Source organism: Nothobranchius furzeri, chromosome 15 (assembly GCF_043380555.1).
Source record: "Nothobranchius furzeri strain GRZ-AD chromosome 15, NfurGRZ-RIMD1, whole genome shotgun sequence".
Lineage (NCBI taxonomy): Eukaryota > Metazoa > Chordata > Actinopteri > Cyprinodontiformes > Nothobranchiidae > Nothobranchius > Nothobranchius furzeri.
Genome location: NC_091755.1, coordinates 54,430,040 through 54,447,484, shown reverse-complemented (window position 1 = coordinate 54,447,484; position 17,445 = coordinate 54,430,040). Strand labels below are relative to the sequence as shown.

Here is a 17,445-nt window from a genome sequence, read left to right as displayed (position 1 = left end):
TGGAGGATTTCACCCGAGGTTATCATGCTTTATTCTGAGCAGAAATGTTAGAGCTCCTTTCTGATTTCACACAGAAATATTCCCTAATCCCTAACATTGTGAGATTACCATGACTCTTTCATAATTGGTAAAAAAACAACAACACCAAAACTAGCTAGGTAAAGAAGCTGATGAAGTGGAAATGCTTTAGTAGGGTATAAAGGATCAGTGTTGGTTAAAAGTCCAAGCAGAACCAGATCAGTCCAGATTTTGAAGAATTGTGACCCGGTTCTCGTCTTGTTTTTCTTTCTAGGTGCAAGTGGGGAACTTTCATCACACTATTGCTAAAGTGCAGCTCGGCGGCAGCGAGCTGGCCATCGTGGTATCCATCGTGGTTTGCTGTGTGCTCCTACTGCTGTGCACAGTGGGTAGGTTAGGCTCTCACACACACACACACACACGCACGCACACACACACTTACTGACTGATGATGGATGTGTGCCTGCTGCAGCAATGGATGATCCAGATGTGAAATGGATAAAAGGAATTCTGGGGTCATAGTTTCTTGCACTTGCTTCATCCCTCTTCAGTATCCAGTTCACAAAGACCCCAGTGTTCATCCCTCTGTCTAAGTGTGTGTGTGTGTGTGTGTGTGTGTGTGTGTGTGTGTGTGTGTGTGTGTGTGTGTGTGTGTGTGTGTGTGTGTGTGTGTGTGTGTGCGTGCGTGTGCAAGCATACACTGCTTTCTGTAATCCTGGAGTAAGTGTGTCTGCAGGGCAGGTGTATGGGTGAAAATTGGTTCTGTTGAGTATTTTCGCACCATTTCCCATTTTGGATCCGCTCTCAGATATTCACAAAGCCCTCTGTTTTTCCTGCCAGACATTTTAGGTGTGAGATTGTTGATAAAAAGACTGCGTTTGAGTTTTATTTAGACTGTCAGTAATATAGATCTCTGTTTTATTGTCATTATTATCTTGCCACATTCAAACACATGTGAACAAGTGCTTTTCACTGACAACAAAAATGTGATACACAAGAACAGGTTTTTGTATTCCAAATATTCCAGGCCTCTTTCTGACCCTTTATTATGATCTGGAAGCTGTTAGTGTGTGATGAGAGTGTGTTTTGTTTGGTTTTTCTCACTTTTTGCTGTTCTTTGCAGCTCTCGTAGTTTACTGCACGAAGAGCCGAAGGGCAGAACGCTACTGGCAGAAAACGCTCCTCCAAATGGAGGAGATGGAGTCCCAGATCAGAGAGGAGATCCGGAAAGGTGTGTTTAGATGAACAACACAAACGTCCTCTCTGGTGCTGTGCCACGTGCTCAGGTTTTGTTGACCGACGTGAAAAAAAACATCCAGCGAGACGCCTGAAATATTGACCTCACACATTTGTCTGTTTGTCGCTGTTTTGTGTGTGAAATGTGAGTTTGGTTTGGAGGTTCTCTTATCTGAAGCAGGAAGGAGATACAATAGTTGACAGATTTGTGCCTCATAAGCGTGACTCATAAAACAAAGTATGTGACAAGTGATCAGTCACGTGCAGAGACAACGCTCCTCCTGCAAAGGACGAAGGCCTGTGTGCGTGTGTGTGTGTGTGTGTGTGTGTGTGTGTGTGTGCATGCGTGCGTGCATGCGTGTGTGTGTGTGTGTCCACGTGTGCATCTGGAGCATTAGAGTAGACCCAAGTGAAGGCCACTCCATGTCTGAGCGCCTAGATTTATGGTGCGGAGATGGGGGGATGGATAGAGAAAAGAGAAATGGAGGGAGGAGGAGATAGGAACGAGAATGAGGACCGCGAGCCCGAGGAGAAGCAGAGGCGTGGGAGGAAGAGGAGGAGAAGCGAGGTTATTTAGTCAGAGGACACAGATAGATTTGTGGCCGAGTTCATGGTGAGTGTGCACAAAAGTGAGGGATACCTCTGCAGAGACTGAAAAAGGGCCAGAACAGAAGAAGAGCAAATGGGGGGTTGGAGATGATGAGGAATTGACGGATCAGTAAAACAGGAGGTGTTGGTGTGAAAACAGAAGCAGAGGGGAGGTTTGGTATTCACGCCTGGTGCGTTTAATCTGGACTTGCACTGGTTTAGATGACACGTCAGTGAGCAGGAGGATAAATAGCCTGCAACAGAACCACGAAACATGCTTTCAAATCCCTCAGGTTTGATATTTTACTTTCTTCTGCTGCAGAAACACGCCGTAGAAACTGCTGTTGTAACCTAAATACATCTCTCCTCTTGTGACAGGAAGCACTTTTCCATAAAGAGATCTCCAGCATCTCATTAGAGGAGAACATTATCCCTCTGCTGGTACATAGAGCGGCTATAATATTAGCATGTAGACTCAAGTCGGTGCTGCTTGGACATGCTGATACTGTTTCTGCATGTAAACCTCATTCTGCACACATGTTCTGGATAAAAACCTCAGAATGGATTTGGCAGCTCTGATTGGCATTTGGTAAATATTGGTCTGCATGCTGCAATGGGCTGCACAGTCTGGCAAAGAAACAGGGAAAATACCACAGGATTACACCCTGCTACAGTTAACTTTCAAAAGGAATATGACCCTGGATGTGGGAAATGAAAGGATGCAACTGTGAATCGACTCAAATCTCCCAAATTTCAGCATGAATGGTAATAGTTTCAGAACTGGGACAGATTTAGCTTAGCGAGAAATCAAGCCCGATGATCCAGGGAGGAAGTCAAGCTCTTGTTTCTTCCCTGTCTGACCTCAGGCTTTGCAGAGCTGCAGACTGACATGACGGATCTGACCAAGGAGCTGAATCGCAGCCAGGGCATTCCCTTTTTGGAGTACAAACAGTTTGTCACTCGCACGTTCTTCCCCAAGGTGAGAAACCCATTTTTAACCTGTTATCTGATTTCACCTGGCAGACTGACAATACCATTTTTCTCACTTGGGGATTTAATATTTCCATCCTTCTGTGTCCCCTTTTCACATCTCCTGCTGCTTGAAATATGCAGGATAACAAAAAAAAATCACCTCGGAACTTTTAAATACACAGTAAACGTCTAGAAAAGTTGGCACCCTGCAGGAGAGTTAATGTGTTCCCAATAGGTAAGCGTTTTTCTGATCCACACCGCAGGTAGGCTGTAAGCAAATCAGTGGGTGGGTGTTTTTCCACCAATACAGACAGGCCCAACTCAGGGGGCTTTGTCTCACAACCACATTCATGGACTTTCAAGGAGACAGAACAATGACGGGCAGCAAGACGAGGGACGTTTCCCTCCTGCTCTCTGAAAACACTCCTTACTCAGCGTGCACGCCCACGCTGTTTCACAAGGATAGATAATCTTGCACAATGGCAGTCACGCTGGCTGCAGTGGACAGTGGACGCAGATTTTCGGTTGAAATTAGTGTTGGAAAGCTGCGAGGAGGGAAACAAATACGAGCGTCACCACCCTGCAATCACGTCTGCGAGGTTTTCCGCTAAGGCAGCAAACACTCCTCTGACAACACTTCATGCCCTCGTTTTTCCACAAGAGCTTCTGGATGTCTGAGATTACACACACAACAGTGTTAGACACAGTCAGAGCACAGGCCAAGTGTGTGACACACTGTGTTCAAAGGCCGCCTTTTAGCTCTAGTTCCCTTTGTCTCAAAGCCTTTACTGTTCACAACTCCTGGTGTCACAGATTTGTGCTTCTTCTTCTCTCTTTTAGCGTTGAGCCGAAGGCCAGATCTTTATTTTCCCTGTCAGTCGCTCTTCCCGTGTTTACAGCCACAGCTCACTTTGTTTTACTTCCACATGTGTGTTTATGTGTGTGCTACGTGTGTGTTTCAGATGTGTTCTGATTACGAGAAGAGTCTGGTCCAGCCCACCTACGAGAACGACTCTCTTGGACCTCGAGTGGTTCCAGAGACCCACCCGCTGCTGCAGGACTGGCAGGTGAAGTGGCTGCTCAGGTTTCCTCGGATCACATTTAGGTCAGACGCAAGCTTCTGGCAGAGAAAGTTTTGATGAGGAGTAAAGAAACTCTGTGTGGTTGCTAAAATGTGTTTGACGAGCGTGTCTGTGTGAGCTCACAAGTGCTTGTGTAAATCTGAGTGCTAATGTGTGTCATGTCATGCTTTTTAAGGAGCGATGCACAAGTTACATGTAACTCTTTCCTTGTTTCAGTACAAACTTCAAAACTCTGTAATTCATAAAAGTTACAGTGGAACATTTGTAATGAAATTACAGTTATAAAAATATTCACAAGTAATTGTAATTTGCATTACTGCTAGTTATTTTCTGCTTTAAATCGACTGCATGTTAATTAACATTTATTTAGCTTATTTAAACAGTCTTTCATTTACTGATCCTCTATAGCGGACACGAGACATCACAGGGCTTTCTGTCAGCACCAAAAATTAACATTTGTGCACCAAATATTCATTTTTTGTGCAGCTGGTAATTTGTTTGCACCAGATATTAACTTGCATGTACCATATGATTAGTTGTGGAGCTACATGGGGGATGCACCAGAATGAAAATTTAAGACGATAAAATGTTTGCGTTATTAATATTGCTGCTATGGTTGATAAACTATATATATATATATATATATATATATATATATATATATATATATATATATATATATAATATAAAATATTATATATACATATAATATAAAATATTAAGTTGTAATATTATATTAAATGATAAAACATATCATACTACGCTACACTTTCAACAACATGTGAAAGCAAACACGCCTACATAGCTTCTCTGCTTCAGTTAAACACCCCATAATCCTGGGCTGCATCACCATCGATCAATGCGTTTACATGTGTGACAGAAAACCGGACTGTTGCCCTGAACAGACTGATGTTTTTTTTTAAATGCATGTAAACAAGTAAGTCTTGCTGAAGGTGAACTGGTGCAAATCATGCTGAAGCACCTAGGTAATGCGGTAGGTACCCGACTTCATCTGCATGTAAACGGCTGAGTCGAGCTGATACCGTTAACTTACAGGAGTGACGAGATTTCAGAAGGGGTCCTCTGATAATATCATGGCTACAAAGTGACATGTTTAACACCATCAAACAGTACAGTACGTACCAGATGAGCTGTGCTGCAGTGTTGTTGTCCAGTCTGCTTCACTATCTGTGCAGCTTTAAGCTAAACAGAAGAATGCCAACAGGAAAGGGTGCATATTGCCGCCTAATGTACCGGAGTGGAACACACTTCATTTGAGGGTTTGGTTTTCAACGTACATGTAAGCCAGGATAAAGGCTCCCAGTTTATTACTTTAGATGGACCTAGATCGACTGCATCACATGCCCAGTATAACACCACATGAGTGAACAATTTTAGTTTTCAGACAGCTACTGGTATAATAAAATATAACTAACATCGGCCAAAACCAAAGTTGTTGTCGATGTATTCTAGCTACCAACTTGTGTGCACTATAGGTAATATCTTGCATGCACCAAATACTCATTTTTGCACATATAATTCTTCAAAATTGTGTGCAGCTGGTACTAATTTGTTTGCACCAGAGGCAAACCTTTGTGCACCAGGTTCTACAACTGATGCATCAGACGGCGTCTGGTGCATACGCAAACTTTTTTTCTCCAGTTGCACTACGACATCCCAGCAGCACCTCCTCCCTTAAAGCAACAGGCTCTTAGACAGAGATGGCTCCCACTCAGAAACACACAATAATGAAATTTCTCTCCTGAATAAGACAGCTGCTTAATAATGTTTGGATAATGTTTCCTGAGTGCTCCTGAATGTTAAATGCTCAAGTTTTAGTTTGAGTTTGAACTCAGAATGATCTCAGATTAGAAGAGCTGCTGCAGTCTGACCCTGGGTGGCTGTTATTATACTGCCATTGATAAATTACTGTCATGTTATCTCGTGGTTGAAATGTTTAAGAGGAGTCTGACAGAATCAGGGCTGAGTGCTGCTGCAAGGTTTAAACATTTGAGAAGCGATGACGGCTACTTGCTAAATGCTTAACATTCAGTTAAATGTTAGAAAAGGTCATTAAATGTAATTTGCTGCATTTCTATTTGCCAAGGCTGCCCTTTGTCTCCGATTCTGTTCATAACCTTTATGGACAGGATTTCTAGGTGCAGCCAAGGTGTGGAGGGCATCCGTTCTGGTGGCCTGAGGATCAGGTCTCTGCTTTTTGCAGATGATGTGGTCCTGTTGGCTTCATCAGGAAGTGATCTTTGGCTTTCGCTGGAGCAGTTCGCAGCCGAGTGTGAAGCAGCTGGGATGAGAATCAGCTCCTCTAAATCCGAGACCATGGTCTTGATTCAGGAAAGGGTAGAATGCCTTCTCCAGGTCAGGAATGAGGCCCTGCCCCAAGTGGAGGAGTTTAAGTATCTCAGGGTTTTGTTCACGAGTGAGGGAAAACTGGAGCGTGAGATCGATAGGCGGATTGGTGCTGCATCTGCAGTGATGCGGGCGTTGTACCGGTCTGTCGTGGTGAAGAGAGAGCTGAGCCAGAGGGTGAAGCTCTCGATTTACCGGTCGATCTACGTTCCTACCCTCACCTATGGTCATGAGATTTGGGTAGTGACTGAAAGAACGAGATCGTGAATTCAAGCGGCTGAAATTAGTTTTCTCTGCAGAGTGGCTGGGCTCTCCCTTAGAGATAGGATGAGAAGCACGGTCAACCGGGAGGGGCTCGGAGTAGACCCGCTGCTCCTCCACATCGAGAGGAGCCAGTTGAGGTGGCTCGGGCATCTGGTCAGGATGCCTCCTGGACGCCTCCCTGGTGAGGTTTGAGGCACGTCCAACTGGGAGGAGACCTAAAGGTAGACCCAGGACACGCTGGAGGGACTATGTCTCTCACCTGGCCAGGATTCCCCTGGAAGAGCTGGCCCAAGTGGCTGAAGAGAGGGAAGTCTGGGCCTCTCGACTTAGGCTACTGCCCCCGCAACACGACTCCGGATAAGCGGAAGAAAATGGATGGATGGATGGATGGATGGATGTTGCATTTGTCTAATGAATTTAGTGAAACAGTTACACTACCATTACATTTCCAGTGGGGTAACTTGTAACTGTAACTGATTAGATTTTCAAAGTGAGGCGTAAAAAACAATTTCCTCTCAGGTTGTTGCCACTTTCCCCTTTTGGCTCTGGACAAACAAACTGTTAGTTTTTAACCATCTCCAGTGGTTTTGTGTGTGTGTGTGTGTGCGTGCGTGCGTGCGTGCGTGTGTACGTGCAACTTCTAACGAGACAAAGTAAAGATTGCAGCGCTAGTTTTGGGTCGGCAGCCAGGGGAGCCTGTCTAACAGTGATGAAGTGCCTTGGATCCACATCGTCTTCGCAGGAAGTGTTTTCCAGGTCACCGCGAATAAATCTCAGAGGCGGGCATTTATCTTAATGGACACCCCTGTTCTCCTTCTGTCAGGCTGCAAACCACACCATATGGCTGCGGTCCAGAGGGAAGACTTCATCACACTGCTGCTTAGTAGCACCCATTGATGGGCCACACTCATTAAGTCGACTCGGCACATTTAGCGACAATCCCTCGCAATAAGGGACTGGTTCAGGGTTTGCAGGAGAAAACTTTAGTGGGAGGTGCCTGAGGAAGTGTGTGTGTGTCTACGGTGATGATGAGGCGTTCGGTAGATGGATCTTTGAAGACAAGAGGCGGTGAAACAGATTAGGGAGGTGGTAATCCAGTTATGATGAAATCACACAGGGGAGTAAATGTTTCTTCTGCCCTTTGTCATCTTCTGTCATCAGGCCACCAACACGACACGCCCGAACATCGAGGAGGGCATCACTCTGTTCTCCACTCTCCTGAACAACAAGCACTTCCTCATCACGTTCGTCCACGCGCTGGAGCAGCAGAAGGACTTCGCCGTGCGAGACAGGTAGCCTCCCCATCAGCCACTCACGCTCACTTGTTTCTCTGTGAAGTTCCTTTAAATCTGCTCAACATGAGTAACATCTTTAATGCTGCTGAGACGAGTTCTGACCTAGCCTTTATTTTGTGTTGACCTTTGCAAAGTGTCCGCTCACTGTGGTTCAGCCACCGCTGACACACTTTCAGAATATAAAACCACTCCGAGCGCTGTTTGGGGGTGTGTGTGGATGACGGGTAGAAAGCCAAACCATGTTTGAGCTACAGTAGAAGGAAATTTAATGTTACACACAAAAAATAAATAAATCAGCTCTTTGTGTAAATAACCTGCATCATTCTTTCCCTAAATGAAACCAAGGAAGAAGCCAAGTGAGAAGTGTTGATTCAAGTTTAGAGGGAAACAGCTAAAGTGGAGGGCTGCAGAGCCAAACGACAACATAACACAAACAATATCACCTCATTCTGCACTTCTAGTATTTTATTCAGCATTGTTTAGGTTTTCTGACCCGTTCAGATGTTGTTCTTCTTTGCAGACAGAGAATCGTTTATTTGGCTTTCTTTAGCCCAAAGCAGTAAATGTAAAAAATGGTAGATTTAGCGAACAAAGACACAGAAATGTGACCCGAGAGATGGTAGGAGTAAAAATAAATATTTGACCTACATTAGTCCAGAAGTACAACTCCTGCTGGTCGCTGGTCTTTTGTCTGTTTCTGTTAAACACACGCTGCTAATAAAGCTATAAAAATGTGTTCAGGATCATTTGTTTTGTTATTTTTTTGCTTTATTCAGTAATGAGACAAACAAAGTGCTCGTGGTGTCCCAAACCTAACCAATCATTGTGACTCAGAGAGAAATTCCAGAGGCCCGACCACAGTCCCTGCACAGCATCAGCACTTACTGACTGATGTAGCCTCTTCCTGCTGGATTAGGGAGGCTTTGTGAGGGAAATCCCCCCGCACCTCTGGACACTGACTCACACACCCTCTGCATTAGATCAGACATTTATTTGGCTCCACAGTCACAGGTGCAGCGAGGTGGAGCAAATCTTGTTTTGGTTTCTGTGATTTATTATTTTTAAACCTCCACTGACCACTCACTGCTGGAGCGCGTTTGCACAAGGATGTGTTGTTTCTTCTCATCCCTCTTCTTTGGTTAATCTGCCCCCCCCCCCCCCCCCCCCCCCCAGATGCAGCCTGGCATCATTGCTCACCATCGCCCTCCATGGTAAACTTGAGTACTACACGAGTATCATGAAAGACCTGCTGGTGGATCTGATCGACGCTTCGGCTTCCAGAAACCCCAAACTGATGCTGCGCCGCACCGAGTCTGTTGTGGAGAAAATGTTGACCAACTGGATGTCAATATGCATGTACAGCTACCTGAAGGTGAGGGAAGAGGGAGACTTATGAAAAGGGTGGGTAAAACAGAAGCTCACAGACCAGATTATTATTATTATTATTATTATTATTATTATTATTATTATTATTATTATCATTATTATTATGTTTTTTATATACTATTATCGTTGTTGTTGTTGTACAGGAAACGGTGGGTGAGCCTTTCTTCCTGCTGCTTTGTGCAATCAAGCAGCAGATCAACAAGGGCTCCATAGACGCCATCACCGGGAAGGCCCGCTACACCCTCAACGAGGAGTGGCTGCTGCGTGAGAACGTTGAGGCCAAGCCACAGGTCACACACACACACACACACACACATAATTTGTGGCATCCTCAGTCGATTGCTGAGCCAAAGTGATTTGTCAAAGGCGTGTTTGTTAAATGTGTCTCAATTTGTTTCCACAGAACATCAACGTGTCCTTCCAGGGCTGTGGCATGGACTCGCTGTCAGTCAGAGTCATGAATACTGACACCATCTGCCAGGTCAAAGAAAAAATCATCGAAGCCTTTTACAAAAACCTGCCGTTCTCCCAGTGGCCACGAGCCGAGGACGTGGACCTGGGTACGGACACATTCTCTCTGATTATTTTCATCCTCTCCCGTCCCCCAAACCTCCAAGACATAGTAATCTCCTTTGCAAAAGGTCAATTCTTCTCATGCAGCCCAACTAACCCGAGGCTGCAATATAATAAATGACAGAATGCATTGAGGAGAGTGTACAGTCATAATCACAAAGAGTTATTGCTTTCAGAGGCTGTGGAGCCTGCAGAGCTGATTTGATTAATGGCCTGGGAATATTTTCACAGGTCATGACATGGAGTTGGAGCACGCCTGGCGTTTTTCTCGTCTATTCTCCTCCAAATTTGAGATGAAGTTGTGTAACACCTTCTTTCATGTTGTTTGCTCCAGAATGGTTTGACTCAGGCAGCAACAGCAGGCTTCTGCAGGACCTGGACAACTCCTCAGTGATGGAAGACGGGCGAAAGAAGCTCAACACAGTCTTTCATTACCAGGTGCGTGCACGTGCATGCATGTGTGTGTGTGTGTGAACTCCGTGTGGTTTCTGGCTGCTCCTGACTGTTTTTGTAGTATGAGTTGCTGATCTTTTGCACGGATCATTTGCTGCAGGAAAAGGTCGTGGCTGTTTATGCAAAGCGGGTGAAGAAAAAAATGTTTTTGGTAAACCAGGTCCTTGTTAATTACCCTGTCCATGAGTTTCACCGTGTGCTAATCTCACGGTTATGTTTGCATAGCTGCTGTGATGTCTAACCCTTTCCATCAGGCTCAGAGTGCCTGTAGTGAACTTGTGAAAGTTCACGTTTAAAGGTCAGTCAGGCCAGCCTTACATCTCCTCACACGCCCTAAAAATTAAACTTTACATTTTACTGTGTTTTCTACTTAATTGTTCTGGGAGATGATTTAGCTGTTTTGTAGATGAAAGTGAAAACAAACTTGGTGCATGCTGCATGTAAATGAAGCCACGTGATGAAGGTCAACCACTAAAGTAACACTTTCATCTGTGGAGGGAGGCTTATTTAAAACTGCATCTCATTAATGCAATATGCTTGAAGTTAAAATGCTAATTTAAAAAGACTGACTCCACGTGTCTTTTTGTTATTGAAGACGTTTTTAAATGAGAAACATTTTTTCCAAATTGTGGTAATATGTTTAAGACCATCTGCTCAGGAGCTGCATATTAAAACGTATGCAGCTGAACCGGTACATACTCACCTAAATACCAACAAAACACAGTAGCTACTCGTTTGTGGTAAAACAGTCTGATTGCTCTTTTATTTTACATTAAATATCAGATTATAGTTTATATTTGTCGTGTGTAAACAAAAATGCCGCCTGGTTAATGATAAAGATGGTGCTCAGCTATACGTGTCACACCAGATCTAATGGTTTGATTAATTTTTGACAAATCCGCAGATTATTTCCTCCATTTAATGGTTGTTGAGACAAAATTAGAAATAGGTTTCTGAGCCAAAGCAAATGCTACCGGAAGCTTTTAGACTTTTTGTTAGATTGTTTTGGTTTTCAAACTACTTTTTTTTATTATAGACATAGTTTTCTAAAGTTTAATTTTGAAATGCCAAGTCATCCTTTAGAAATGTATTATGCAGGATGTTCATGCTAATTAGGACTTGAGCATGAAACCAAGATCCTCACATGCTGCATCTGAACTTTAAGCTTTTCACATTTATCACACGGTGGTAAAAGGAAGTCCCGTTTCTGCCTGAGTCTGTGTTTGTTTATTACCCCATGAACCAGATTTTAGTGTAAAAAACAATCATTACAACTGATGTCAGAGCCGCCTGACCTTGCTCCACAGACACTGAGCTACAGTTTGGTGTAGTAGTCAGTCTCAACACCAACCATGAACAGATTGCAGAAGATCTCTGCGTAAAACGTTGGCATTAACTGTTGGAGTCTGCCCTATTTGTCCATCTGTTAGCACAACATCTCAAGAACCATTGGAAGAATTTTACTGAACCCAGAAAGTAATCTACTACCGATTAACTTTTGGAGTAAATCAAGATGGCCACCTTGGCTAACCTAAAGCAGACACAGCAATGGCTGTAACTCCAGCTGGGAGTCGTTCACGACACACACTCCAAGCTCTAACAGAATCCTAGGATGTGGTTGTGTATTTTCTAGATTTGACCAAAACAGTTCTGACCCCATAATTTCTCAAAATACTTTTTTCTTGAATTAGATTCTAATTTACAAATCATATGAACTAATAATGTGAATTATTTTTATTTTGCTTTTTTACGAAGATTGATGTAAATGCAAAGCACACAATTTCAGATTTACTCTATTAGTAACTTTTGCAACATCCTGTTTCGCTTCTCATCCGAGGAGCTTTGTCAGTTCTGACTGGAATATGGGAGAGTCAGGCTTATGAACTGTAACTGCCTCGTTTCTTATCCGTGTCAAACGGGAAAGACCAACGTTAAACAGAGGGAGAGGTCTCAGGTTTCATTTTTCCAGCAGCTATAATGCAGCTTTGCACCTAATCAAAACAACCATTCCCACACAATAGAGCCTAATGACTCTGACGACTCCTCCGGGGTAGGGGGACGGGTATTCATAGGTAGTTTCAGCTTGTTAAGCAACAATAGACAGCTACAGTTTATAATAAATCCTATATTCCAGTCAGAACTGACAAAGCTCCTCAGGTGAGCAAAACGTCTACAAGAAACCAAAGATGTCCAGTAGCCTTCATCTGCACCCGCTGGATAAACGGACGACGGAGAGCCTTCACCTGCAACATCCAGTAACTTTCCAACAAAAATAAATGTAGCCTGTAAATGTGCTGCTCCGCTAAGGGATGCTTGTGTGTTGATGTCTGTGCTGATGTGTGTGTGTGAGTAAACAAACATGATGTGGCTCTTGACCTTTGACCTGTTACCTGTTAAGGGTTGAGTTTTGGGTGAGTTGCTGGGACGGGGCAGTGGAAGCAGCAAGCCGAAGCGTGTAACAGTCTGGGTTCACTGGCCAGGCTGTTCAATCCATTTCTCTGCGGGTTGACTTTAATGAGCCGAGCCAGGCCCCCACCAACGAGCCGCCAACACACACACACAAACACACACCTCTGAGGAGCTCGTTCCCCTTAAGGGAATGCTTAAAGACACTGTTTTGATGCACCCCAGCTCACCCCTGACCCCGTGGCCTCTGGCTTCTCTCACCTCTATGCCTTTTTCCCTCCAGATTCCAGAGGGAGCGTCGCTCGCCATGAGCATGAAAGACATAAAAGGAAATACCCTGGAGAGAGGTACGTGCCCTTCAAACACGCCCACTCTGTGTCGCTTTGTCACTCATCCAAATGTGGACACACACTCAGTCCCAGGGATTGCTATGAGAACATAATCCTCCATTGGAAACACACACAGAATCACGCAGCCCTCCATACTGAATACACACACACACACACTTGTTCCACCAAATTACAAGACAAACTCTCAGGATGATGGCACGTTCAGAGCTGCAGATATGTTCCGTTAGAAGGTGTCAGCTCATACGTGACACATGTTGGCCCGTTGTCCAGCGTCAACCCCGCTCTGCCTGTTGACACATGCGTTTACACTCAGCCTTTAATGGGGTTCTGGGTGTTGTCCACCTTACATAATCAGCGCCGCAGCAGAGCCGCTTTCTGCTCAGCCGGCGTCCATCAGAGCTGCTCCTCTCATTCATGCGGCGCCAAAAATAAGCTCAAGTGCACCAAACCTGGCTCCTGCTTCAAAGCGTCAAGGGGGGTGTTATGAGCCTGTAGTGCTCCCTGGCCAATATGAAACAGTGTCCTGCCTGCCTGTGATCAGTGCTGAGGGTCTGGACTGCGGCCTGCTGGACCGGAGCGGCTCTGGCAGCGCCGGCTGTAACGAGAACACGCTAACCGTGCGTGTGGATCTGTGCATACGCTGCTGTTTTGTCTCAGCAGCCGCGTGCAGGATGAGACTCTATATTTGTCTTTGGGCTGGTGCTTGAACATGAATCTACGATCATCCTCGTACTCATATCCGTTCATGCATGTGTATGAGAATGTTTGTGTTTAGATCTATATATAAACCAGCTAGCTCCCATGCTTTTGTTCCCAGCGTTGGTCGAGAATTACCATCTCATTACAGCAGCTCCACAACCAGTCGCAGACTCCGTGTGTCTGTCTCCCCTAATCTTCCTCTTTTCTCTCTCCTTTCACTCGTAATCTTTCTCTTTCATTCTCCCCGGCAGCTCCCCTCCCCTCCAGGCTCAGTCCATCCTAATCTCTCTCTTTTGCACTATATCTCCCTTGCTCTCCTGTCAATCTTTTCTTCCCATCTCATTCATATCTGTCTCTCTTTGTGCTTCCTCCTCCCATCTTATCATCCCATCTCCTCACCGCACTAATTACATATTGTTTAATACAACATTTTTCCTTTTTTTTGTCTTTTCTCAGTTAAAGATCTGGACACAGAGAAATATGTACACTTGGTGAGTTTTTTCCTCTACTTTAATGTATTACCAGAGTTGTTCCTGTGTGCTGCCGTTAGTCAGCTCAGAGCACTCCTGATGAAGAGAGCACCGAGGGGGGGAACGGGGGTGAGAGGGAAAGCTGCTGAGAGGACACGACAGCGCTAATGCCGCTTAAGCTCTTTCATAAACGTCCGCTAAGATATGGGCCCTTTTGACTTTATAATAATGAGTTTCTTGGAATACAATTTGCTGGGTGAATAGTTAGTTTTACAGGACAGTTCTGGACTAATCTGGAGCACAGTAGGTGGACTGGCTTCTTTCTTCTCCCCATCTGTACTGAGACTTGTATGAGCAAGTCAGAAACACAATCAAGCTCCCAACAACTGGGAAAAAAGAGCAGAATGTCCCCAACTCACATCGCTTCTTAAGTTCTGTTTAAAAACGAGCCGGTGTGGTTTCGGGATTGTGCGTCTAATGCAGGAAGCATTCCCGCTTCGACCTGCGTGCAGTAATGTTGACCTCTGGCTTTCCAGGTTTTACCTCACGATGAGCTAATAGAGACTAAGAAGGCGCACAGACACAGCCATCGCAAGAAAGTCCTGCCAGAAATCTATCTGACACGCCTGCTGTCTACGAAGGTAATCAGAAACAGGAGAACGCTCGCAGCGACATCACGTCAAAACACAATCCATCTTCTTTTGTCAAATTTTAGGGCCTCACTGACCACACAGAAATTCCTACATCTCATCAAATCTCCATCTAAATGAAGCGTGTGTTCATTTCCTCCACAGGGAACTCTCCAGAAGTTCCTAGATGACCTCTTTCAGGCCATCCTCTGCATTCCTCCGGAACGCCCACCTCTGGCGGTCAAATACTTTTTTGACTTCCTGGAAGAGCAGGCCGACAAACGGGGAATCACAGACCCAGACACCCTGCACATCTGGAAAACTAATAGGTTAGCCTTCTAAATGTTATGATCTGAGTTTCCCTTTGGAGAGCCTCTGTGCGTGGGTCCTCTAAAAGCATATCTCACCCTGTCTGTGCAGTTTACCTCTGCGTTTCTGGGTGAACATCCTGAAGAACCCCCAGTTTGTGTTTGACATAGACAAGACAGATCACATGGATGCCTGTCTGTCTGTCATCGCTCAGGCTTTCATCGATGCCTGCTCCATTTCTGACCTGCAGCTAGGCAAGGTACAGTCCCCTTCACAACTAAGCTACTAGCCTTTCCTGTTTTCAGGCTCAGTGTTTCACACGAAATAATAAGACACACGTTTTTAATCGCTGAACAGGTCCCTGGCAGGCAGTAGGTTAGGAGAGGAAGTCATTAGCCCCTAGTTTCATCTTGGACCTGCTGATAAATAACGGATTCAAAGTTATTTCCATCTACAGAGAAAAGTGGGACCTGGCCTCTACTGTAATATTTATTATTGACCCTGGATTTCTGTATACTTTTAGAGTTGTTTGGCTGGTTTTTGCAGTGACATGATTATAAAAGTTCATTAAATGTAAACATTAGAAAATATACGCAGTTTCAGGGAATCGGCACTAAATGCCGCATCAGTGAAAGTAAATTCAGTGGCAGCTTAAAGGAAAAGTTTTCCCCTTTTACTCCCTCAAAAATGATGAAGTCATAGGTAGCTTTAGTCTCCGGTCGGCTCACGAGTCCCTGACTGGAGCTATGGAAGCTGTTTTCTACTCCACACGCCTTACACCCCGAATCAAACACATGATGTGTGTTTCAACCACGTCTGTCACGTAATTTAAGATTTATTAGCTTGTAAAAATTGGTCATTAAAATTACAACTTTTTCACACACATCACAGCAGAATCTCATCTGCGTAGCTGCGACTTACCGCATGGCCAGATAGCGGCTTCATGCTTCTTCTGTCATCCTGGCAGAAGGATTTTCAGTTCGCTCAAACAGTCTTCTCTTCTTTGTGTCTCGTTCGATGGCAAAAATATGGTGAGACGAGCATTTGTAGTTCCGTACGTCTCTTCACACAAAACCTATAACTTTGGCCACAGTTTTTCTTTGCATCAGAATGTGTCTTTCCATCATATGTGAAATCCAGGGCACGTAACAAACGGGATTAGAAAATAGCTTTTATTGACTTGTTTCCAATTGTTCTTCTTCGTCTTCGTCTTCGTCTTCCTCCGCTTATCCGGGTCCGGGTCGCGGGGGCAGCATCCCAATTAGGGAGCTCCAGGCCGTCCTCTCCCCGGCCTTGTCCACCAGCTCCTCCGGCAGGACTCCAAGGCGTTCCCGGACCAGATTGGAGATGTAACCTCTCCAACGTGTCCTGGGTCGACCCGGGGGCCTTCTGCCGGCAGGACATGCCCGAAACACCTCCCCGGGGAGGCGTCCAGGAGGCATCCTGACCAGATGCCCAAACCACCTCAACTGGCTCCTTTCGATCCGGAGGAGCAGCGGTTCTACTCCGAGTCCCTCCCGAATGTCCGAGCTCCTCACCCTATCTCTAAGGCTGAGCCCGGCCACCCTACGGAGGAAACTCATTTCGGCCGCTTGTATCCGCGATCTCGTTCTTTCGGTCATTACCCAAAGCTCATGACCATAGGTGAGGATTGGGACGTAGATCGACTGGTAAATCGAGAGCCTGGCTTTCTGGCTCAGCTCCCTCTTCCCCACGACAGATCGGCTCAGCGTCCGCATCACTGCAGATGCTGAACCAATCCGCCTGTCGATCTCCCGATCCCTCCTACCCTCACTCGTGAACAAGACCCCGAGATACTTAAACTCCTCGACTTGAGGTAGGACCTCTCCCCCGACCCGGAGGTGGCAAGCCACCCTTTTCCGGTCGAGAACCATGGTCTCAGATTTGGAGGTGCTGATCCTCATCCCAGCCGCTTCACATTCGGCCGCGAACCTACCCAGCAAGAGCTGAAGGTCAGAGCTGGATGAAGCTAGGAGGACCACATCATCCGCAAAAAGCAGAGACGAGATTCTCCTGCCACCAAACAAGACACGCTCCACACCACGGCTGCGTCTAGAAATTCTGTCCATAAAAGTGATGAACAGAACCGGTGACAAAGGGCAGCCCTGGCGGAGTCCAACCCTCACTGGGAACAGGTCCGACTTACTACCGGCTATGCGGTCCAAACTCACGCTCCTCTGGTAAAGGGACTGAATGGCCCTTAACAGAAAGCCACCCACCCCATACTCCTGGAGCGTCCCCTACAGGGTGCCCCTGGGGACACGGTCATAAGCCTTCTCCAAATCCACAAAGCACATGTGGATTGGTTGGGCAAACTCCCATGCCCC

General features: G+C 45.5%; 1 protein-coding gene across 2 annotated transcripts in view; it reads left to right on the top strand.

Annotated features, from left to right (window-relative positions):
- The window catches only part of plxnd1 (plexin D1), a 77,486-nt gene that overhangs the window by 51,337 nt on the left and 8,704 nt on the right, over positions 1–17,445 (top strand). For both annotated transcript variants that reach the window (XM_054746113.2, XM_054746112.2), the window contains exons 20-33: positions 293–407; positions 1,142–1,249; positions 2,709–2,821; positions 3,777–3,881; positions 7,689–7,819; positions 8,996–9,194; positions 9,352–9,498; positions 9,612–9,768; positions 10,116–10,219; positions 12,924–12,987; positions 14,146–14,180; positions 14,696–14,800; positions 14,954–15,117; positions 15,209–15,356. In XM_054746113.2, coding sequence (XP_054602088.2) covers positions 293–407; positions 1,142–1,249; positions 2,709–2,821; positions 3,777–3,881; positions 7,689–7,819; positions 8,996–9,194; positions 9,352–9,498; positions 9,612–9,768; positions 10,116–10,219; positions 12,924–12,987; positions 14,146–14,180; positions 14,696–14,800; positions 14,954–15,117; positions 15,209–15,356 — 1,695 coding nt within the window. The remainder of the gene's footprint in view (positions 1–292; positions 408–1,141; positions 1,250–2,708; positions 2,822–3,776; positions 3,882–7,688; positions 7,820–8,995; positions 9,195–9,351; positions 9,499–9,611; positions 9,769–10,115; positions 10,220–12,923; positions 12,988–14,145; positions 14,181–14,695; positions 14,801–14,953; positions 15,118–15,208; positions 15,357–17,445) is intronic.